This window comes from Diplotaxodon limnothrissa, linkage group LG2, assembly GCF_057381915.1.
Source record: "Diplotaxodon limnothrissa isolate DT_005_m linkage group LG2, D_limnothrissa_male_GT1.1, whole genome shotgun sequence".
Classification (NCBI taxonomy): domain Eukaryota; kingdom Metazoa; phylum Chordata; class Actinopteri; order Cichliformes; family Cichlidae; genus Diplotaxodon; species Diplotaxodon limnothrissa.
This window is the reverse complement of record NC_140597.1, coordinates 14,408,015-14,431,245: the sequence shown is the minus strand read 5'-3', so window position 1 is coordinate 14,431,245 and position 23,231 is coordinate 14,408,015. Positions and strand designations below refer to the sequence as shown.

At 43.3% G+C, this 23,231-nt stretch overlaps 1 protein-coding gene and 1 long non-coding RNA gene across 2 annotated transcripts; both read left to right on the top strand.

Annotated features, from left to right (window-relative positions):
• The first annotated feature begins 7,596 nt into the window (after window positions 1-7,596).
• Window positions 7,597-10,957, top strand: LOC146638294 (uncharacterized). Its single transcript, XR_014906619.1, has 3 exons — window positions 7,597-7,684; window positions 8,979-9,114; window positions 10,398-10,957. It is a non-coding gene; the product is annotated as an uncharacterized LOC146638294 (long non-coding RNA).
• Window positions 10,958-14,519: 3,562 nt separating this feature from the next.
• On the top strand, window positions 14,520-23,007 carry g3bp1 (GTPase activating protein (SH3 domain) binding protein 1). Its single transcript, XM_085367396.1, has 12 exons — window positions 14,520-14,625; window positions 18,864-18,980; window positions 19,184-19,265; window positions 19,540-19,713; window positions 19,811-19,901; window positions 20,125-20,218; window positions 20,416-20,665; window positions 20,746-20,850; window positions 21,224-21,341; window positions 21,528-21,653; window positions 21,734-21,843; window positions 21,939-23,007. The coding sequence occupies exons 2-12, from the start codon at window positions 18,886-18,888 to the stop codon at window positions 22,185-22,187; spliced, it is 1,494 nt and encodes a 497-aa protein (XP_085223522.1). The 5' UTR covers window positions 14,520-14,625; window positions 18,864-18,885; the 3' UTR covers window positions 22,188-23,007.
• The last annotated feature ends 224 nt before the right edge of the window (window positions 23,008-23,231 follow it).

Below are 23,231 nucleotides of genomic sequence, written 5' to 3'. Positions count from 1 at the left end.
CAGTGAGAGACTGAGATTATCAAAAAGCACCACTGACTGACACAGGAAATCATTCCTGCCTGTGGCCATCTCCCTGTACAACTCCTCCATCTAACACACGGTGAACACTGCAATAGTTTCACCCTTTTTACACACGCTCTTTTCTACTCTGGATTATTCTTGTCAATTTTCTTGATATTTATTTAAGAAAATAATATTTAAGAAAATTGGCGCCCTCCTTGCAAACGGAGGGTGCCCTTACTCCCAGCAAATGGGCGTTAGAAAACCGATCGGTGCCTATGTCATTCCCAATATGCGCTGGCATGATGTCGGGCCAGCATGAGTAAGAGTATATTTTTTTTTTTGCCAATGCCTGTGATGCCACCCCCCACCAACATGTCGGGCAACCCGTATCAAAAACCGCTACTTGTCTGCTTGATAATGTGGAACATCCTTCCTTAGTAGTTTGTTCTTTAATTGGGCTCAACTGTCAAATTAATGATCATAGTAAAAACATGCAGCATGCCGTTGTCTGTTTAAGTCACACTAGCTTCTCCTTTTCACAAACACACACACACACACACACACACACACACACACACACACACACACACACACACACACACACACACACGATGAGGTGTACCGTACCTTAACAAGATGAAAGTGACCCACATGTGCGCACTGTTGAACTTGATGCTGAGTGTTGCAATCGCTGGAAAGCAACAGACAGCTGATAGTGTGAGTATGTCTGTGTGACTGTGTGAGTGAGTGAGTGTGTCTGTGCGATTGTGTCTGCCCCAATAGCAAGCAGATCTGGCCCAGATCTGGTATCAAGCCGGCACTGCTGTTTGACTTCTGGCATGATAAGACGTATGTCATCCAGATATGGGCCAGGCCTGGCATAGATGGCACTGTTTATGTGATGCCATGCCATATCTGGCTCGATTGTGGATTGGGTCATGTGGCCCAGGCTCGTAGAAAACAGGTCTGACCCGGATCTGGCATCAAGCTGGCACTTCTGACTGACTGGTGTCATGGCAGAGTGTATTGTCAACCAGATGTGGGCCAGGTCTGGCAATGATGCACTATTTATGCTCCTATTTAACTATTTTAGTTAGAAGACCCAAATGCCATGTTGCAATACTATACTGCTATGGTAGCCAACGTTTCAAATGCAGGTTTGACAGGTTTGTGAGTGTACACTTTATACAATACCTAGTGACGGTTTACTCATCTTTGCCAGTGGGTGGCTGTATCTCAGGCAGCAGAGCAGGTCACCTACTGATTGGAAGGTTAGTGGTTCGATCCCTGGCTCCTCCAGTCTGCAAGAGTGTGAATGTGTGTGAATGTAGTTAGGAAGCACTCAGATTAGAGAAAGTGTGTGAATGTGGCATGTTGTATAGAGCACTTTGAGCACTCTGGGAGAGTAGAAAAGCGCTATTAAAGGAATTAGTCCATTCACTGTCTGAACAGAGTTTCATCATGTTATTTTTGCACTATTATGCACATGTTGTTATTACATGGCTTGATTAAAATACACATTAGGATGACATCTGGGGCCAGAGCTGAAACTGTTCTGGAACAGCACAGAACCACCAGTGTGTCTACAACTGGCCTTGTGCTGGCCCATGTGTGGGCCACGTCTGGCAAACCAGAGCTGGGCCACCAAAGGGCCGTCATTCTTTGCTGTATGTGGGCCATGTGTAAGCACATTGTGTGGGCCAGATCCGATCCATACCAATTTTGCTTTGTGTGTGTGCGTAAATCATGCAGTGCTCAAAGAAACAAAGATGGCCTTTGTCTCTGAATAAGAGCACTCCACTGGCATGAGGTGAGCGGGAGAGCGGCTGTCACACAAACATGAGTGCTGATGGAGGACAAAATAAAACACAAACTAAAAGATAGCAACACCAGACACACATCAGGAGCACCACAGAAGAAGAGAGTGAGAAGTAAAAGACCTGCACTGTGACCTGAACTGTAAATCACATCGAGTCTGTAAATGCTTCACATTCATGGAACTGAGGCAATCTGCAGTTTTCTTTGACAGCGGGCAGATTTATCATTTGTAATGTGAACAGAACAGCTAGTAACAACATGTCCACTAACCCACCCTCCCAAAGCACTCTCATGGGACACAGGACACTCTGGTTAAACATACTTCCACTCTTCTCGCCCCACCAGTGGGCCAACTCTGATGGAAAGCTGTAGAATGAAATTGAAACAGAAATATGAGACTACTCGGAGGTTAAAAACACAGAAATGTTCCAGCTGTCACCATCGTGATGGGTTTCTCCTCAGAATACGGACATTTTCTCACAGCTCCTCAAAACACAAAACATCCTCCCATCAGGACGAAACCAGTCTTGTCTCAATTGATCACTTCTTTTGTTTTTAAAGGATTTTATGATTATGAAGGTGTTCCCCTCAGGGCGGGACGCTCTCCTACATTGACACAGCCAGCCAAAACCTTCAATAAAGTCAAACGTTTCTGGGTTCACCACAGGAGTCAATATCTGGGTGTCAGATAGTTATCGGAGGAAAAATTTACTGCTCAGAAATCTAAAGTTTATGTTTTGTTCTCCATTTCCTTTGACATCCTTCAGCGGTGTTGTTAATGTGACGGATTTATCAGTAAATGACAAGACCTGGAAGCAAATACCTACAACACTCAGCAGGAAACACTCTTCCTTTACAGTGTGGGACACTGACGTGACATGTGTCATTAGAAAGAATCATAATAATGTGAAACTTTAACACCGTGAAGACAGGGCAGACGACTGGTTTCCATCAGAGAACAGATGGATCTTTATTGGGTGCAAATGAAAAAGCCCTCAATGCAGAGCCAGGATTAACACAGAGAGGGCCACAATGAGAAACTCCCATACAGGGCGTGGAGAAGCCATGGAGAACATCATGCTGCCTGTAACAGCATTCACCGTGACCGGTTTGGTGGTGGGAAGGCGTATTCATGGAGGTCTGACTCGCCTTCAGCTCACTGCTGCTGCAGATGGCCGCCCCTCCCTGAGCCTGGTTCTGCCCAAGGTTTCTGTTAAAAGGGAGTTTTTCCTTCCCGCTGTCGCCAAAGTGATTGCTCATAGGGGGTCATATGATTGTTGGGTTTTTGTCTGTATGTATTATTGTAGGGTCTAACTTACAATATATACTGTAGCACCTTGAGGCGACTGTTGTTGTAATTTGGCGCTGTATAAATCAATCTGAATTGAATAGGTCCTGTGAGTGTATGTTGGATATGTTGTTATGTGTTCGTTTGTTCTATGTTTCCCTGAAGATAGTATTTGCATTTCTTGCTCCTGGCCTTCTGTAGTTTTGGATTTTTTCCTTTTGTGAAGTTTTTTTGAAGTTCTGTTTTCCAGAACTCATTTGGTTCCGCATTCTGTGCTCCACACAGCTGATCTTTTACACTCGTAAAGGATTGAAAGGTGACCTGGAATGACACAATTATCATAGTGAGTAACATCCAAGACGCTTCGGTTGGTTTCCTATGTTGTTTTTATCCATGTTGATTCTCTGAGTACATGAGCAACTATTCCCATTCCTGCAAACTGTTCTATTTGTGAAAAACACAGTTAAACATATACATTTTTAAAAATGGAGTTCTTCCTCCTCACTATAGCCAATCCTGCTCACATTGATTGGCTGACTTGGCTGATTGATTGACTGTCACATTGTTGAAGTCTTCTCTCCAGTGTTGGAGGGTCTTTACCTATTAACTGTAATCTTAGTCTGATTGTGTGAAACAAGTCTCTGTTGTAAATAAGACATTGAGTCTTAACAGGACTACCTGTATAAATAAATTCAAATCAAATAGATGCAAACATCTGCTGTAGTAAAACTCAGTCAATGTAACACTGTAAGACTTATGTGGCTGTACGCGGTTTATATATCGTGATCGATAGGTTCTGGGCATATTCTGGCACTTTTTGGGAGTTTTCACTCTGAACCTGAGCGAACATGTGACAGCTGAAAGCTGTTAGTATGTAGGAACAAAAAAACCAAAAAAAAACAAAAAACAGCCTTGCTGTTGTTTGACCTTCATCTTTCTGAATCCTGCGTACTCTGTCTGAGTTCTGAAAAGAGGTAAACTGAGCGGAGTGGGCAGGAGGCGGTGAGGAACACAAAGTCCTTCAACTGAAGATCGTCTGAAACGTGCTGTGAGAGATGTTTTTATGCTGCTCAGTTTCACAGAGACAGCGATGCTCACCAAACCCATAAAAACTGTCAGAGAGGGGAAGAAGGAGCTCTTCTCCTCTCTTCAAGGACAAAAATCGTGAATGGTTTTGTTCCAGAGCAGAAAGCAGTCTAACCGCCTCCTCCGTGGCTGTACTGCTCTCATTTGTCAAATAATATATGTATTTATTCAGATTAACAAAAGGCTTTGGGATTAAAATATGCCAGGCAGGCAGATGAACTTTAGCTTAGTGTGCAGGACCTGAAGGCCTAATTTGAGGATTTTCCTTTGTTAACAAAGAGAGCTGATCCTGCACTCTAACGCGCACCCTTCTGTTCTGAAAGCATCATCCCCGAGGCTCTAGCTTGCTCTGTCACTCAGGTGGAAATCACAGCTTCATCTCACTCACACACACACACACACACACACACACAAACAGAGAGAGAGAGCAGAAACCTGACAGGTGTGAGCAGGATTATAGAAAAATTCAAATAAATCCGGGGCAAAAAACCAGGCCACACTCTGGCCACCAAGCGTAGAGTTACAGAAAAGGAAGACGTGTTTTTGGACTTTCCTCTGACAGTCCAAAGCAGCCAAAGCAACACAGGAACCCATTTTCCCCTCAGGCTGCTCATTATCAGTGGCTTCATTGGTCAGACTGGACGTCATGTACATGAACTAAAATGATTTAAATAATCAATCCTGATTTGTGGATTAACTGGCTGTTGTTTATATTGTGACCTCTTTATATCAGACATGAGAGGCTCTCCAAGACAAACATTAACACTGTAGCGCCATCTTGTGGTTAAAAAGGTAGAAACTACCTGAACACATACAGATGATAACAGATTTATTACCCCCCTTTCATTTTTTAATATGCTCCCGACGCTAACAGTCAGTGGTGAGGCCTTTTTGCATGATAACTCGGCTGAGTCATCCACGCGTGTCTCTGCAGTTGTTCTGGGTGTTTTAGACCCTCACTAGTTTTCTTTCAGAGTCTTTAATTCTTCTGCCAGGCTTCTTCTGTGCTGTGCGGCTCTCTTTGAATTTCTCGACAATGCTTCTCACTCCAGTTCTTCACACTTGGAGCTGCTGTGATGACTTTGTATATTCACTCCTGCTCTGTGAGCATCAGTGATTCTGTTTCTCAGGTCTGGCCTGATGATACTCATTGACGACTTGAACCCTGCTCAAGTTTTTATACTGAGTGCAAACTGGAAGATAACAGTCAGTTTGAACTGGACAGCTTTGAGTGTTACAGAGTTAAAGCACATCATTGCACAGCAGTACTTTGTGCTGTGACTCAATAGAGTAATATAATAATGTAGAGTATTAATAATATTCACCCTGCGCATTCTCTCTGTTATTGTGTCCAAACTGGAATCATTTATTCTTTCTGAAGAAAACTGTTTGTGCTTTAAATCCTTTTCTCAGTTAAAATATATTCTCTTCATGCTTTGAGCTGCTTCTGAAGTTACAGTGAGCTACTTTTACGTGCAAGATCAATCGTGTCACATAGCACAATCAAATCACAGCGCACTGCTATCCAAACTGGAAATACAGATTTTACACTTCCCTTTTCATGGCAGCGAAGATTTTTGAAGATAACACTACGATAGTCCCTCTTTATTTTTACTGTAGCATTGTAAATGATGATGTCATAACATCTTGAGCTGACAGGACAGAAGCAGCTTTTCAAACTAAAACCATCACTGCTGCCGTCTGTTGGAGGGACACATACAAAGATTATGATTATTTATTGCAGCTATGTGTGAAAATTACATTTTAATTGAAATATAACATTAGTAAAAAAGCAGTTAAGTGAAGTAATTAAAGTAAAAATACTCGTGAGTATTTAAATAAGTATAAAGATACAGGCTGGGTTCACAGATTTTCTGTTAACAGCTGTCAGGTGCCAAAAACTTCTCATCTTCCTAATAAATGCCTCTAATGCAGTGTCTAAAATGCAAGCATTCTTTGTTAATAACCACCGTCTGCCTCTATAAAAGAAATCTACTTTATGTTTCTCCTAAAGTGAAGCTTCTGCTGTCACAATGAGCCAGTCACTAAAGCCTTACTGTTATCACTTGACCCTGCTTCAGCCCAACACACCAACACTGCAAACAAATGTAGAAGTTGTACACCTGATATGAGAGTCTGATTCTGGTGGTAAACTTAGCATGAGGTAAAATATTAAATTTGTTTGGCTAAATGACCTCCTCAACATGTCTTTAAGTTCTCCAGAGGCCTGGTAATGAACTAAGCATTGATTCAGGTGTGTTGACCCAGGGTGATCTCTAAAACCTGCAGGACACTGGCCCTTGAGGCCTGGAGTTAAAATATGAGTAACTGTATTCCGTTACAGTTACCGTTTAAAAAGGTGGTATTTAGAATACAGTTACTTTGTTGAAATAAATGGATTACACTGCGGTACTCTCCTGTTTCATATTGTGGTGGGTCAGGACTGTTTGGGTTTTGTTTGACAGCTATGTTCTGTTGTTCCAGGCGGCAGCGTTACGGTTGCCATGGTTACAGGGCGACGCTCGCTCTCTCTCTCTGCGACTGTGTGTTTCCTGGGTGAGAGAGCGCCTTTTTGTTGTTGTGCTAAGCTAACAGGCAGAATGTAGCCTCATGGGCAGTGTAGTCAGTGTTGCAGGGAGAATGGACCGCCATACACGTTATGCGTCTGTGAGCAAGAGGAGGGAGAAAAAGGAGAGTGGAAAAGTATGAGCAGTCATCCAGCAAAAACGGGAGCTGGAAGCATGTAAATATAATAGTAACCACTGCAGCCAAGAAGAGAGCCTGACGAGCCCAGTTGTAAGTAAGCTATTAAGACTAGACTGTACACTGTGTTCGTGTTTTCCTCCGAAAACAATAAGTTCCGTTGGAGCAGCCTTTCAACGCCTCTCTGTCTCTTGCAAGAAAAGGTGACCCACACAACAAAGTAAACTATTTTTCGGCTACGAGCGGACATGGACCCCGCCATATTAGTTAGGTCCCTTTACTAAGGTTCGGAGCCGCGGACCCTCGGTAATAGTAATAAATCACACAGCAATAGTACATTCACATAGTTGTAAAAAGCATAATATATTAAGTAATCCAAAGTATTCAGAATACGTTACTGTCATTGAGTAACGTAACACGTTACAGAATACATTTTGGGGCATGTATTCTGTAATGGAATACATTTTAAAAGCAATCTTCCCAACACTGCAAATATCCCTGGAAACTAACCCAAGTTGCTCTGTAGGGCATCCTGCTGGGTAGAACGACACACTGTAAAAAAAATCCGTAAAAATACAGTACAATCTACTGTATAAACGTGAAGGAATTTTCCGTATTAGTCATTTACAGGCATTTTTCTGTATTTCTCAACTACTGCAATGCATTGTGGGAAAAAGAACCTGAAAAGGAGGGAAAAGTAAGCGCAAGAGCAGCCATTAGGCTTCTTTCAGGCTTCATCTGGATTTTGGATTCTGAAGTTGGAGAAACTGCCTTCAAATTTCTGTGGTAAGTATTAAAACTCATGTTTCGTTTTATTAAAATAATGTTTTTCAAAAGACTCCGTGTTTTTATTTAGAAAGAATTGTTAATTTATTTGTTAACTGGTTTCGGCTGTCTCCAGACAAGTCAGGAATATTTTGCTGACTCATTTTTTAAAATAATTGTTATTTAGGTTTAACATGACTTAAGCTTTATTTTAGTTAATGTTAAAATAATTTTTACTGTGATACCACCAGTTTTGCCCTTCAGTGGCTGAACCAGTTTTCATAAATATTATAGTTAGCTGTCTGTGTCTCTCTGGGTATTACACAGCTGTGACACATTTTCCCTGTAACTGTGTTTTTACTCCAACATTTGTTGAAAATGTAATTTATGAAATGCTGAGCAGCATTTCTTGTATGTGGAATATTTTTGTCACCCCACTGTGCTAATGTGATTAAATACTAAAAATTATTACTAAAAAAATTCAATAATAAATCAATAATAACTATTTCTTGATTGAACTATAATGTTTTTGTTTTTTTTTGTTTTTTGTTTTTTTTGCCTGTCCCATTTGGTTCTTTAGCCATCAGAATTGTTGTCTGAAGACCAACAAGGATACCCAATGGATTTACTTTGCCAAATGGATCATCGTGGCATTGCCGTATTGGTCCATTTGGTCGATCTTTGTTTTTATTATTTATTATATTTTATTTTCAGATGTTACAGACGGGACAGACATGAGTGAGGGATAGGAAAGGGAGAAAGAAAGAGGAAGGAAAGGAAAAACAGAAGGGGAGAGGGACAGTGAGAAAGGGGGGGAGAAAAAAAATAAAAATCTCCTGGATCACCTGTTGAGAGAAGAATAGAAAACAAGCAGAAAAAAAACAAAGCAACATACTAAACACAACACCATCGCATTAATCTAGCTAAGTGTAAACAGCAGTAAATACTAAATATTCAATGTTGTTGTGCAGCACGCAGGACAGATGTGCTTCGAAGTAGCAGCCAAGAAAGGTGTAATTTGGGTCTACGAGCAGTGAACACCCGTGTGCATACCTGTGTGGATCAGCGCGCTTGTATTCCAAAGGTTGAACTATAATGTAAGCGCAGTGCTGGTGTGCAGGGGCTCTATATGCCTTGTCTATATCAAGCTTTTAGCCAAATATAAGCAGAGATATTTGTATCTTTCTTAAAAATCCAGATCCTTACAGATTATTTGAGAAATGGATCAACAGCTATCACTACTTGAAGCACTTTAAGTCCTGCAGTGGAAAAATATCCCTTATTTCACCTTTGATCACACACTTTGGTTTTCCAGTGCAGAGCAATGGCCAAGAAAAGGAAAGACTTCCCCGAGTGGAAAAAAAAGATGAAGATACAAGCTGGTGATGATCCAGAGCAGCTGGTCTCAGGAAATGAAGAAAAACCCTGATCACCTTCTCTACAAACACAAGGTGAGTTTAATGTTGTGGTTGATTTAGTTTTTCAAGGTATGTATGTTACTTTAATTATAAACTGCTTTTGTTGCAACAGAATGGTGTTATGTGTATGCAACTCTACGTGAATTATAATCCTTTGTAGGGCTGCGTGATATGACCAAAATCTCATATCCCAATATAAGACGTATCTCTCCTGATAACGATATATATCACAAAATAGTGCATTTTCTGTAAATTCTGTGATTCTCGGGCAACTCGACTTATGTGAAATGTTTTCAGTTGGGCGTCGTGTACCTGGAGTCGAGTGTTTTGACCGATGCATGAAACTATACATTTTTAGACATGAGTTTAAATGGCCGCCATTTTCTTTCTGAGTATTTATTACACGGCGTGCTGCAAGGAAAAGCCTGTTCTAACGTTTGAGTCTAAGGATTATTTTGAGCACCTGACGACTCTTTTTTGCTTTTCATTCGTAAACTCTCTCGAAACTCTTTCATGTGATTCTTGTGTAGGTGGTTAAAGAGGTTTGTCGTGTTCGAGTGGTGGTGGGGACCAGTTTGTGGCATAATTTGCATAGTACAGTTTTCTGGGGCGTGTCAGACTTTTCATAACCAAACCATGTCCATGCTACAGAGGTAGCCCCTCATTTAACAATAAGGTCCTCGATTTCTTTTGACTGGTCCTTCTGGTTCTGCCTCATCCTTGCTGGCCATGCTGGTATTCTCTGTGCCTTCATCTGCGTGGTGACTGTAAGCGCCATTTATAGTTACTTGATGTTTTTATTTGAGGTCATTTGTTTGATGCATATTCTGAAATTTTATGTTTGAGAATAATGTATATCATTTCAGTTTAGTTTGAAAAGTCTCAACAGAAACTTGAGCTTTATTGTGAAAGGTTTATGTGGAAAATAAACAAGCGGACGGCGGAGCCACACGATGGTTTTATCCTCATTGTTGGTAACGAAAGTACGCGTAAAAACAGTCACTTGTCCGTCCATAGTGTGGTTATTTTAAGTATAAGAGAAGGAGAGAACTTTAAGAAATAATATAGCAACTACAGTGACCATCAAAACCATGAAAAAAATATTGCCGTAAACAGTTTATTTTGCAACACCACAAAACAAAGAATAGTGTATAATATGAAACGATAGACATTTTTATATCGTAATCTGATATATATCGTCATATCGCACAGCCCTAATCCTTTTTTTGTTTATGTTGTTTATGCTCTAGGTAAAAAAAAATTATAAAAATACAAACTTTTTAAAAATGTCTTGTTGTTTCTCTTTTTTTCCTCAGAATAAATTGCGACTAGTCTCAATGGCTGACACGGAGGAGCAACACAGCGACACGTTAACTCCGACTGCTGCAGTTCCTGTATGAACTGAGCAACTCTTAAAATCCAAGGAAAAGCTGAGTGTATTTTACTTAAAGCTCAGATGGACCTTGATGTACTAACATGCAGGCTGCATTCAGGACTTTGTCACACTGTTATATGAAGAGCGGTAACAAGACTTTGTAGTAATTTGTCTTACTATTGTCTTATTTGTTGTGATTTAGGGTCTGTGCGCACAAGCAGAGGTTTTTGTTTGTAACTGTAACCTCGTTTTCAGAGCCTTGTCTAACATTTAATGGTCATGAAATATGTCAGACTTTTTCCTCTACTTAACCAGCTTAGAGAATTTGAACACCGTGGAGAAAAAGGTGTGCATTAAGGATTTTGAACTATGATGTTTAAGTGTTGTCACTGCTGAGGATTCGTGGACACAGATCCTTATTCACTATGCTGCTGTTTACAGTTTAACTTTTCATCAGAACAAGCACTTCTAATTATACTTTGCTCCTCACTGACAAAACAAGTCCCGTAAATACACTTTTATCTTTAAGTTTGGGACAGTAATCTGTCTTAATTTATTATGTGTTGTAGTTATCATATGGGGAAAAGTCCTGTGGTTATCCATCCGTCCTGTTCGAATAAACCCAATGTTCAGGAACATCTTCTTTAGATCTGTTCAGTAGTATTCATGTGGCACCACTTAAACAGTCAACAAATTTTGACTCAAGTATGTTATATTGTAAGATAAAGAGCCCAAAGAGTTAATCTCAGACAAATGTTCACACAAATGTGAATTACATTCACTTCATTAATGAAGTGAATGAAATGCAGTAATCAAAGGTGTTTGGCTATAACTGACTACATGTGTATACTGTATCATAAGTGGACAGAGATGGATGTAAACCACACCTTAACCATTTGGCTGAGGCAAAACTACCACAAGGCAGTGATTCTAACTCAAAGGTACTCTGGATATTATTAAATGTGAACATGTCGTTAAATATGACATTTTTTGTTTGTCAGGTGTCCTGTTTGAAGAAAACACTTGGTAGCCACTTGAATGAATGTAAATAAACACATTTACATGAGGGCAACCTGATTTCAAGGAAATAAAAATGCTCAAATTTGAAAGCTTGTGAGTTATTTTGTTCATGTATCAGCTGTTTAGTAGTTTTATGACAAGATGGATGCTGTCATTATATTTTAGTATAGTGTTTGAGTTAAGGAGAATAAAAGAATATTTAACATTAATTGTACCAATGTTGTTGTGTACGAAGCACAAATTAATTTAAGTTTTAATTTATGAATTTTTGAGTACATGGTGTACTAGGTTGTAATTGCATAGAAATGTACGTTTAAGGATATAAAGAACTATATTTAATGAGTTACAGTGAAAAGAAGTGCTTGGAAATAGTAATATAAACAGAAATTTCAATTTTTCTATTAACGGAAAATATCAGTTAATGATACAGAAAATATACTGTGAATAAACGGAATTTTCTGTTTTATAGCTGAAGGAAATGTCCGTAAATAGTACAGAGAGTATACTGTAAATCTACAGAATTTTCCGTTTTATCATTTACAGAAAGGTCCGTCAAACCTCCGTAAAAAAACAGAAAATGTACTGGCAGAAAATTACCAGGACATTTTCTGTTTTTCTACGGAATATTTTTTTACAGTGCATGTCTTAGAAAAGGAACCAGTCCATTTTTCAAAGTCTCTGCTGCCATCTAGTGGTAAAGACTAATTTCTGTGTAACCTGGGCTTCTTTAAATGAAAGCAGAACAGCAAGTAAAAAGCTGGAATAAGAAGAATTCTACAGCACTTGTTAGCTTTTTGTTGTTGGTTCCTTTTAATTTGTTATATAATTACAGCTAAAGGTAAATTTGTTTTTATTAAAAAGCCATAAAAACCTTTTTTTTTTTAATATGTTAAATGAACACAGTAAAAAAATAATGATGTTGCGACTGTACACAGTCTTTGAAAAAGAAATCTTGCTCCAAGGAAAAGCTTTTTGGATGGCTGTTTTGGTACAGATTGGCAGAGCATCATATGTTATTGATATTATTTTGCACATATCCAAATGTTCTAATGATGAAAACAAATCAGTATATATTTGCATGTATCCTACATATGTGCTCACACCTGAGATTAAAGTTTAAAGCTATGAGTTAAATGAATCGTGAAATCTAAACAGAGATGTTAAATGTTGTACTCGGTCGTTTCCCTGCTTCAGAGGAAACCGAGTTGGTCAGTGCGTGCTTTGCACCGAACAATGACAGTATTGTCTGGTTCTCGCAGATAACCTGGATGGGCGGTGTGTCATTTCAAAAAGCTTTTGAATTGTTTGGGCCACCAGACGACGACAGCTGTGGTCACAAAAAGCCTTCTGGTCCTATGGAAGTGTACGGGACAACAACTCTCTGACCTCTGCTGGGTTTATGGTCTTACGGCCACTCATTTGGGGTCATACTCAATAAAATATTGAGGATTATTGTGGTATATTATGCCATGAGTTGTATGAGCCAATGAGTGTGCAGCTACACAGCCTGTCCCTCCCTACATGTTCACATGTGCCGCACTCCACAGTAATCAATCAAATAATCAGAGTTTTATGCACATAAAGCTCCAGGTGAACGACTCATCAAACGAGCGTCCAGATCCAAACGAAGCTCTGAGCTGGCGGATAAACACCGTGAGGCAGCAATCTGATCCTGCAAACGTCTGAGACATCTCAGTAAACCACAGTGAGACTCCACGCAGCAACACCCTCCTCTACCACACCAACCTTCTGCATGTCCTCCTTCACTACATCGATAAACCATCTGTTTTGCTGTCTTTGTGTCAGTACCACAGTCTCCAAACCATCCATCACAGCATCACCTCAATCTTTAAACGTTCCCTTTCATTATTGCTGTTTACTTCTGTCACAAATCACCCCTAACATTCTCCTCCACCCACTCCACCCTGCTTGCACTCTATTCTTCACCTATTTAGATGGTTGACCGCAGGTATTTAAGCTCATCCACCTTTGCTCCTTTCATGTTCACCTTTCCACCTGCATGCACATCTGATCACTCTGTCTGTACTCACAGGTGTCCTTGCACCACTCTCACACAACGCCACACTTCCTCTGTTACGACCCATCATCTGCTTTCTATAGCCCAACAAAGACACAGTGAAGCTCCTTCTGACCTTCTCTACACTTGCGCATCATGGGGGGGGGGGGGGGGGGGGGGGGGGGGGGGGGGGGGGGATGGATGGGCACTAAAAATATTGAGGTAGCACAAAAAACAGAACACTGAAGTGGTGCAGTGGAGAGGAGGGGGTGATGATGGGAAATCGTGAGGGAAATACAAAGGGACACAATACGAATGGCAAGAACTGGAAATGCAGGAATAAAAAAAAAAAAAAAAAAAAAAAAAACAAAAAAAAAAAAAAACAAGTCGATGTCCAGCTGTCAGCTCATTTTATGGTGTCTTCCTCTCTCTTTTGCTCATGTTTATTAAAATTATAACCGACACAGAACAGAAAATGATAAATAAAGAAACTCTGCACTTGTATCGGTGAGATGAGGTTTATGGCTGCAGAAAAAGCCCCTCACTGGATCTTGAGTTTGGATTAGTTTGTTTAACAGTCCTAAAGCAGGCTGCATCCAGCTTCTTCTGATCTGAAAGGAGTGAAGCCCACATCTCGGTCCCACGGCCTCCTTTTATCACATTAAGCCGCTTAAAATGAATTAAAATCCGCATGATTGGATGACTCATTCGCTCCCAGGTTGGACAACAAAAGCCTTTGTCGCCCCCAGGCGGGGGTAAGCAACGGTACACTGCGAGCTAACAACAAAAACGGCAGTCGCCTGTTCACGAAACCATCGTACCGTCAACTGACACTGTGACGTTATTGGCACGCTCCGTGAACCCAGGCAGCGAGGAGACGCTTCCGGATTGGCTGTACGTAAGGGGCCGTTGCAGTCACGTTCAACTATTGGTGAATGAGTCGCGGAGCGTGAATATGATTGAGTAGCCGTCGCGTAGGCGGGCAGAATAGCACGTTCGGTTGTGGAACCGAGGCCGGTACTAAGCATTTCGGCACGTTGTGAAGCCGTTAGCGTTCAGGCAGCCGCTGCTGTGACTCTTAGACACTTCCTGTTTGTAAAGCGCAGTTTTGCCCAAAATAATTCACCAGGCGGTAAGTTACTCTTCTCTGTAATCTAATCCAACATTAGTGTGTGATTAGTTTATACTTGTGTTTTTTTATTAACTGGATCGCTCTTCCAGGCCGCGTCTACAGTCTGGTGTAGAAGGGGAGTTGCTGTTAGCAACCCTAATGACATTGTAACTAGAGTATAATTATATAATCGTGTATTACCTATACATTACAATATTTGAGTATTTTGAAATGCCATCGGATGGTGTAATAACTGTTATTGCGTGAAAAAGTCGAAATGCAGCTACCGGCTTGATTGTTTGGTCTCCAGGATATAGCCATCCCCCACATGTAGCTCTCTTTTAGCCGTGGCTTGGTCGTTAATGCCTCTTTTACCGCTCCATTTTGTCGTTTAATCCCTACATGTTAATTTAAATAAATAGTTTAAAGATCAATTTCGTGTTTGGTTCACCCTTCGGTCCCGGTTCGGAGCTGCTAGCAGGGCTCTCTCCGGCAGCAGCGGAGGGGTGGCCGGCCGGGACACGTGCTGCGGCCGCCGCTCGCCCTGCCTCGCTTTGGGAGCCGTGTGTTCGCTCAGTTTCCACAGCTTGGCTCCGGAGAGGGCCGTCTAGCGTGCCATGTGAACCCGGTTATCGATGGGGCAGTCCACTGAGGGTCGCGTGTAAGCCGGTGAGCGGCTCCAAGCAGCGGGCACGCCGCGGCCTTTGTGTGCGTGCAAGCGCGGTCCTTCACGCGGAGCCCGGATCGATAAGCTAGAGCCAGCTGGAAGCATTGGGGCACGTTTTTAGGCTAGCTGGGCTAGTCCACCTTAAAGCCTGGTGGACCAGGGAGGGCTGGGCGGTGTGTCACAGCAACAGATGGCTCGTGCTGTGTGTACAGGTGTGCACATTTATCTGCACAGCACTTTTCGGTGGAAGGTAGCGTGAAGGCCAGTGATCCCGTGTACTCCCGGTGTTAGCAGAGGGCTAAATTCTCTCTAACAAGAAGACACCTTCAACAGCAGGCTGAGGGAAGGCGGCCATCTTCCTTGGCTAGCCCAGGGGGTAAGGAGAAGGAAGACAAACTGTAGGAGTGCAGGGCTTAATTAATTAACCCAAAATGGATTTAAAGTTTATCAAATGTCCAAAGACATGAAAATGGGCAGAGAACAGACTTGTGTTACATACATTTGACTCTTTACCTTAACTGTATGTGAATCAGCTATACCTACATCAGCTTGCAGGCCTCAGATTCCTGTTGTAGGCCAATGAAGACCCAGGTAAAGAGCACTTCAGGTTTCACATTTCCAGTAACAGCAGACATGAAACATCCAGGGATGCCTGCAGACGGTATTGTATAAAGACCAGGAAGCATGCTCGAGCAGGATATCCAAGGTATGGTTAGGCTCACCTAAGATAGGTTTAATCTTAAGCATCAGGTTTTATAGGATTAGAAATGAGTCAATCAGAGGGATGGCTCAAAATCGAGGGAGAGTGGATACACTGGGCAAAGGATGAAGATGGAGCTGCTAGGTGGGAGGACAAGAGGAAAATCTCAGAGGAGGTTCCTAGTTGTAATGCATGGGTAGGCAACTCCAGGCCTCAAGGGCCAGTGTCCTGCAGGTTTTAGATCTCACCCTGGGTCAACACACCTGAATCAAATGATTAGTTCATTACCAGGCCTCTGGAGAACTGTTGAGGAGGTCATTTAGCCATTTGAATCAGCTGTGTTGGATCAACAACACATCTAAAACCTGCAGGACACTGGCCCTTGAGGCCTGGAGTTGCCTACCACTGGTGTAGTGAAACAGATGATGATGCTGGGATAGAGATGGAGAAAGATGTTGGGGTGTGGGAGTAGGAGACCATTGTGCCTTCACTGGTTTTGGGAAACAAGCGAGAGATGCATTAAAGAAAATTTCTATCAATTTATTTAAATAAAAGAGATTAAAAGTATATGAGTCACTAGCGCTTCATTACATCTGTCGCTCTGCGATGACCAGCAGCAGTCACCGTCATGCCTGGATTACATTTTCCCTGATATCGGTCTTCGGTCACATTTATGTCTTGATGAAATCTTTCCCTGTGCTTGTTGACAGAAACATGAGTCTTGAATCATCTGATGAGCTGTTTCACACTCACGATTTGTGATTCTCTGCTTTCACTCTGCGTCCACGAGTGTTTTGTGTGCTGCGGATTCAGTATCAGTTCAGTTCAGGGGCAACAAATACACCTCCTTTTATTCTGCCTTCACTTTTCTGGAGAGCAAACTTGTTAAACACTGAAATACCTTACCGTCTTTTTATTTTTATTTATTATTTTTTTGTTTAAGTCAGCTAAAAAAAAACTAGGCTTGTTTGAAGAAAACATTTTTTAAAATTTGAAATCTGGAATCGAAATTCATGAAAGCACAGCTGAACGAAGCCCAGCAGCAAAATACTCGTTGGCCGGTGTAATCTGCACAACCTTCCAAATGTAATACTTGTAGTACTTTGATTTTTGTTTGATTTTACTCAAGTTGGACAGTCTGCACACTGTGTACAGTTCAAAGCAACAAAGTTCAGATCAACATGAATTGTGATTTAGGATGTTTGTGCTGGCCACCTGTGTCACCACCACCTGTCAGAGGCCACGCCCCTAATAATGCAAACCCTAGTCCAGTTGGAACAGCTTTTATAAAGGTAGAACTCGTCTATAGAGACCACAAACTAGTTTGTTTCAGGCTGTAAACATGTTCATTTTAACTGAGTTGCTGCTGGAGCCCCTGCTGGATGCTATAGGAACTGCAGGTTGTAGTTCTTGGTTCGGTAAGGCTAACTGGGCTTAGAACAGCAGCTGCTCGATACACAGGATATCATAACAGATGTTCATCACCGTTGTTTCAGTTGATGTTGAAATCAGGTTTATTTAATATCATTACTCAGACTTTGTTGATTTATTAAACCTAAAAAAACATTAAATAGATATTGGACAACAGAACACGGATTAAAGCCAAAACTGTTACTGAAATAAACATTAGATGCTAACACATTGTCCGTGTTGCGCTTTCTTTGTCCTATTGTTGGAGTTTTACACTGAGAGAGGTTAGCGGGTAGAGTCGGCGAGTAGCTCATGTAGCAGCCGTGGTTTCTGTCTAAAAATATCCCGACGAGGAGGCCAAGCAGGCTGCCGGCTTCACAGGTGGATACCCTGGAAATGTTTTTAGCAGAGACTCTCAAATAAAAGCCACCAGCTCTTTCTGTCACAGTAAAGTGACCCAGCTGGTTGTTTCCTGTGGTTCATTTCCATTCAGCGTGAAAGAAGGACCTTGGGATTGATTGTTGAGGAATTCACAGCAGAAATGACTTTTTCCAGTCTTCCTTATAGACTCCATTCATGTTGCTACAGTGAGAAAATCTACCAGTAGAGGCACGAAGCAGGCAATCCATCGAGTCTGACGAGCCCTGCAGCTTTCTGTGGAAAAATCCTGAGCGGGTCTCATTTTAAAAACTGCAAATGTTCAAGAAACAGGGAAAGTATGCAGGTCTGTCTGAGCATGCCAGGCGTGTCTGTGGAGCGCAGCAAGCTTCCTGCTTCTGACGCCTGTTTGCATCATAGTTGTCATAGTACAGGAAAGGTAGAACACATCTGAACAAGCCATAGTCTGCAACCATTCCAAAACATAGTCAACGTTTGTGCAGTTTCCCGTGGATGATGTGCTATCTGCCACAGAAGAAACAGTTTTTTAATAAGACTTTCAGCATAAATTCAGGTGTGTCAGAAAGTAGGGCTGTGCGATATGACCAAAATCTCATATCCCAATGTAAGACACTTATCGTCCCGAATTTTTTCTTTTTTTTTTCTTTTTACATTTTCTGCTAATTCTGTGGGTTAGTGTCCACGCCCTGTGAAAATCGTCTCCAGGGCCGTTTTCACATCGGTGCACACAGACGAGGCAGAATGGGTCAGCTCTGCTGAATACAGGCGTCACAAACACGTAGAGGCCGAGGCTGAAACGCGATGAGTCGGTCTGCATGAGCAGCTCATCAGCACCTGAAACAAAGTTCCTCTACCCCACGGGGTCTGCTGCTCTGAATGATCAATGTTTAAGAGACTACTGAGCTCAGAATGACTTCATTGAGCAGATTTCTCAGTCTGTGCAGTCCTCATGTCTCCATGTTTGTGGCACTAAAACGTCCATGATGAATTTGTTCACAGCTGTCGGGATGAGCGGAGCTTTCTTTGTTTGTAGTGATATCATTTGGCCTGTTGCTGATCTCAGCCTGCTCTTTCTCTCTGCAGAGATTTCAAGTTGACCAAAGAAATGGTGATGGAGAAGCCAAGTGCCCAGCTGGTCGGGCGAGAGTTTGTCCGACAGTATTACACACTCCTGAACCAGGCCCCCGACTACCTGCACAGGTACAGCCGGCAGCTGTTTGTCTGTCAAATCAAATCAAATCACTTTTATTGTCACATCACATGTGCAGGTACACTGGTACAGTACATGCGAGTGAAATTCTTGTCAGCATACGAGGGAGTGACTGAAGCGTCACGCGCTCGCCCGCTGTCTTTGTAAATGTCTTCCTGCACACACTAAATCCGTCTCTGCTGTTTGCACTCAGGTTTTATGGAAAGAACTCATCCTACGTGCACGGTGGCCTGGACAGCAACGGCAAACCGGCGGAGGCCGTTTACGGACAATCTGTAAGTAAAGTGGCAGGCTGTAGCTTTAAGGTCAATTCCAAAGAGCTAGAAGGATGTAACTGTACTACAAAGTAATATGTTATAGTTACAGCTTACATTAAAACACACACACGCAGGCTAATTTCAGACGAGGCTGGCCCATCCTGAATGATAAGCTGAACGAGGTGGCGTCCTCTGATTGACGTCTGACCACAAGCGTGAAGTTGGTTTGAGTTCATAGCTTTTAGGTTTGGGCGCGGGAAGTCTGACTCAGCCTGTCTGTTCTCTTTTCCAGGAGATCCATAAGAGGGTGATGGCTCTGAGCTTCCGAGATTGTCACACCAAGATCAGACACGTGGACGCTCACGCCACCCTGAATGAGGGCGTGGTGGTGCAGGTGATGGGCGAGCTGTCCAACAACATGCAGCCCATGAGGAAATTCATGCAGACCTTCGTGCTGGCGCCCGAGGTCAGTTCTTCCATCGGGCCTTCAGCCTGTTATCATGTGATCTGTGACATGAACCCGCAGTAGAAAGTGTTGATTGATGGGTTTTCCTTTCCTTCAGGGAACCGTTGCAAACAAATTCTACGTCCACAACGACGTGTTCCGTTACCAGGACGAAGTGTTCGGCGACTCCGACTCTGAGCCGCCTGAGGGTGAGAACACATCTAGTTCTGTTTTTGTTGTGATTCATGACTCTTTCAGAGATCAGATTAAGAAATCCTGAACATGTCTGATCGGTTAAATGGGGATGAAAATATTCGGGTAGTGAGTCGAGTGTTTTCAGAGCAGAGGTGGAGGAAGTTTAGCGTTGCTGCTGTTAGTACAGCCGCAGTCTCGCGCAGATATTTAATGTTACGTACGTGTTTTGGTTTTCAGAGTCCGAGGACGAGGTGGAGGAGCTGGAGGAGAGGGTTCCCTCCCCTGACGTGGCTCCCGAGGAGTCGGCTCCTTTCTACGACCCAGCAGCTTGGTATGTGATCGAAGCGCGCTGAAGAGTCTCGCGTTCTTGTCGAGGTTTAAACTTGAATATTTAAACGCACAGAACACAGCTGCACCCGGGTTGTGGAAGAGGAAGATGATGTCACAGTTTTATTTACTGGAGTTCTAAAGCAAACTGCCACAAGTAGCGTTTTCAGTGAAGTGAACTTCTCTCTTCTTTGCTTCCAGTTCAGAGCCAGCCGTTCCTGGTGACGAGGAGGAAGCGGTGGCGGCAAGCCCAGAGCCAGAGCAGGAAGCAGAGAAGGAGGCCGAGGCAGTGGCGGTGGAGCTGAAGCCCGAGACGAAGCCGGACACGCAGACAGACGTGCACACAGGTGACGAGCAGACAGAGAAAAGCCCTGCCACCGCCACACCATCCGCTACAGAAGCTGTCGCTGCACCTGCCGAGCCCGCCCCCGCCGCCCCGGAGGAAAACAGGGTAGGTGGTTGTGTGGCGGCGTTTATGAATTGGGTTAAGTGGCAAACACGAGGATCTGATTTCTTTCCTTTGTCTTGCAGCCGTTCTCCTGGGCGTTGGTCACCAGTAAGAACCTCCCTCCCAGCGGGGCTGTCCCTGTCTCAGGAATCCCTCCCCATGTCGTCAAAGTCACCCCCACAGCACCGGTGAGTCCCTGTTCTCCCTCAGAACCCTGCTCAGGCTTTATGTCGCAGGTGTGGGTTCAGAAGTGCCGTGATGCTCTGAATGAACATTCATGTCAAATATTAGCAAATATGATAAAGTCTCACACAAAGACTTTGATTTCTCAACATTTTTCTGGAAATGGCTGTCCTTTTACTCTTTGGCAGCAGGTGTCACTATTTTAAAAGCAGATTTAATCTCAGTTTATGATGCAATCGCTTCTCTTGGGTAACACTGAGAAGATGATGGCAGAGCTCTGAGAGCTAGCTTCTGCCAGCAGCACGTTTGTGATGATAATCAGAGCCTCGAGTCCAGAAAACAAACTTTTTGTTTTAAAATGCGTTTCGACTCTTATAGCCCAGAGCTGAAGGGAAGTCAGAGTCCCAGACACCAGCACAGAGACCACAGAGAGACCAGAGGTCAAGGGAACAGAGGCCGGGAGGTCCTCCGCCCACTCACAGAGGCCCCAGACCAGGTACGCATAGTCCCGTCAGCAGCAGGCCTTTATTGTAAACCAGAGGTAACATCACGAAGCACCTCGGCTGCAAAGATGTCCCTGGCTGATTTGTGACAGCGGGGTCTCCTCGATGTGTTTGGATTTGTTATTTTTGCTGAACACAGAGAAGCTGTATCTGAAAAGGACTCTTCTTGTTTGTCTCAGCTCGAGAAGGAGAGCAGGGTGAGTCGGAGGGGCGCCGGGTGGTCCGGTATCCCGACGCACACCAACTCTTTGTGGGGAATGTGCCTCACGACGTGGACAAGAACGAACTGAAGGAGTTCTTTGAGCGTGAGTTGGGTTGTGTGAAACTTTTGTTTTTTCTTTTGTTTGTAGGTGTAAAATCTGACTGTTTTTACCGCGTCTTTCAGAGTACGGGACGGTCCTGGAGCTCAGGATCAACAGCGGAGGGAAGCTTCCAAACTTTGGCTTTGTGGTGTTTGACGACTCTGAGCCCGTCCAGAAGATTCTCAGTAACAGGGTGAGCTTTTTGATGCTTTCAGCCGAGGAGCTTCACGCTCAGCTGTTTGTGTCTTGGCCCGTGACAACCGCCTTAATGCCTCTTTTCTCCTTCAGCCCATCAAGTTCCGAGGCGACGTACGCCTGAACGTGGAGGAGAAGAAAACCCGGTCAGCCAGAGAGGGCGACAGGCGGGACGCCAGGCCTCGGGGCCCCGGCGGCCCCGGCGGGCCCAGAGAGCGGGTTGGGGGCAGCGGGGGACCCCGGGGCCCCTCTGCCCGCGGAGGCACGTCACAGAAACCCAGCTTTGGCTCCGGACGGGGCGCCGGACCCAGCGAGGGACGCTACCCTGCCCCCCGCCAGTGAGGCTCCCGGCCTCTGAACCTGAGTTCATTACTGTCATTTACCTGAGCAGGTGTGTGCCTGCCGCAGCAGGAGCTGATTGGACACGGCCAAATTCTCTGCTCCGCTCCTGGGAAGGAAAAGCGAGGAACTCTGTGCGGTCGTGGTTCCTTGTCATTTCCCTCCTGGTGCATGAGCGTCAAAACAGGTTTCAGTAATCAACGCAGGTTTAGTCGAGAGCTCTGCCCGCTCCTTCCTGCTGATTTCAGCAGCATGTGTCTCTCCTGAAGATGGCTGCCTCTTCCTCCTCCCCGGATGCCCTCCACTCCAGCCTCCTCCTCCCCCTCACCTCCTGATTTGAGGACGTCGCACTCATTTCTCCCATCGTCTCCTCCTCCTCTTCTTCTTTGAACTCCACCAACACGTATTATTTGGACTCTTGTTGTTTTTCATGCTGAACTTGAATTTATTAAACAAATCAAAACATGCAAACACATAAAAAAGGGTAAATACTACTTGAATTGGGGATAATGAACCCAGAGGTTAGGTGTTGTTTTTCGCGTTCTCTCCCTGTTTCTTAAAGGAACGTGTACTTTACTGCTTGGGCAATCCTGTGTATTGCTGCCACCATTGTATCTAGCGATGGATCTGTCTTATTTTTTTTCTATCAGGTCAAGAGCTGAACTATAGTGGTTTTATTTGAGTAATAATAATGTTGGCTTGTAATATGTGGATTGACAGACGTGTCTGAATGGAGCATGTTTCCAAACCCGTTGTTAGGCTTCTACCGATGCACTTCATTTGTCATGTTTAAAGCGAGCTCACCGGCCAACGAGAGAACTAAATTAAAGTGAATTACTGTTTTGAACGTTGTTTCAGAGCTTGTTTTCAGTCTGTGGACGGATGCACGGGGAGTTAAATGTGTTTGAGGAAGGCAGCACGTGTCCGTGTCCAGGAACATGGACGCTTTAAGCAGGCGACGCTTTAATACTGATCTTTTTCTTTTTATGCCTTTAATTGATTTTTTAAAAAAAAGTGAGTTTTATCTTCACTTAATCCAGAAACTAT

Bases quoted from the DNA above. Each gene is read 5' to 3' on its own strand.
- g3bp1 (XM_085367396.1), top strand. From the start codon at position 18,886: ATGGTGATGGAGAAGCCAAGTGCCCAGCTGGTCGGGCGAGAGTTTGTC. The intron at 19,714-19,810 runs GTCAGTTCTTCC...CCTTTCCTTCAG, and splicing joins CCTTCGTGCTGGCGCCCGAG to GGAACCGTTGCAAACAAATT. The intron at 20,666-20,745 runs GTAGGTGGTTGT...TTTGTCTTGCAG, and splicing joins CCGCCCCGGAGGAAAACAGG to CCGTTCTCCTGGGCGTTGGT.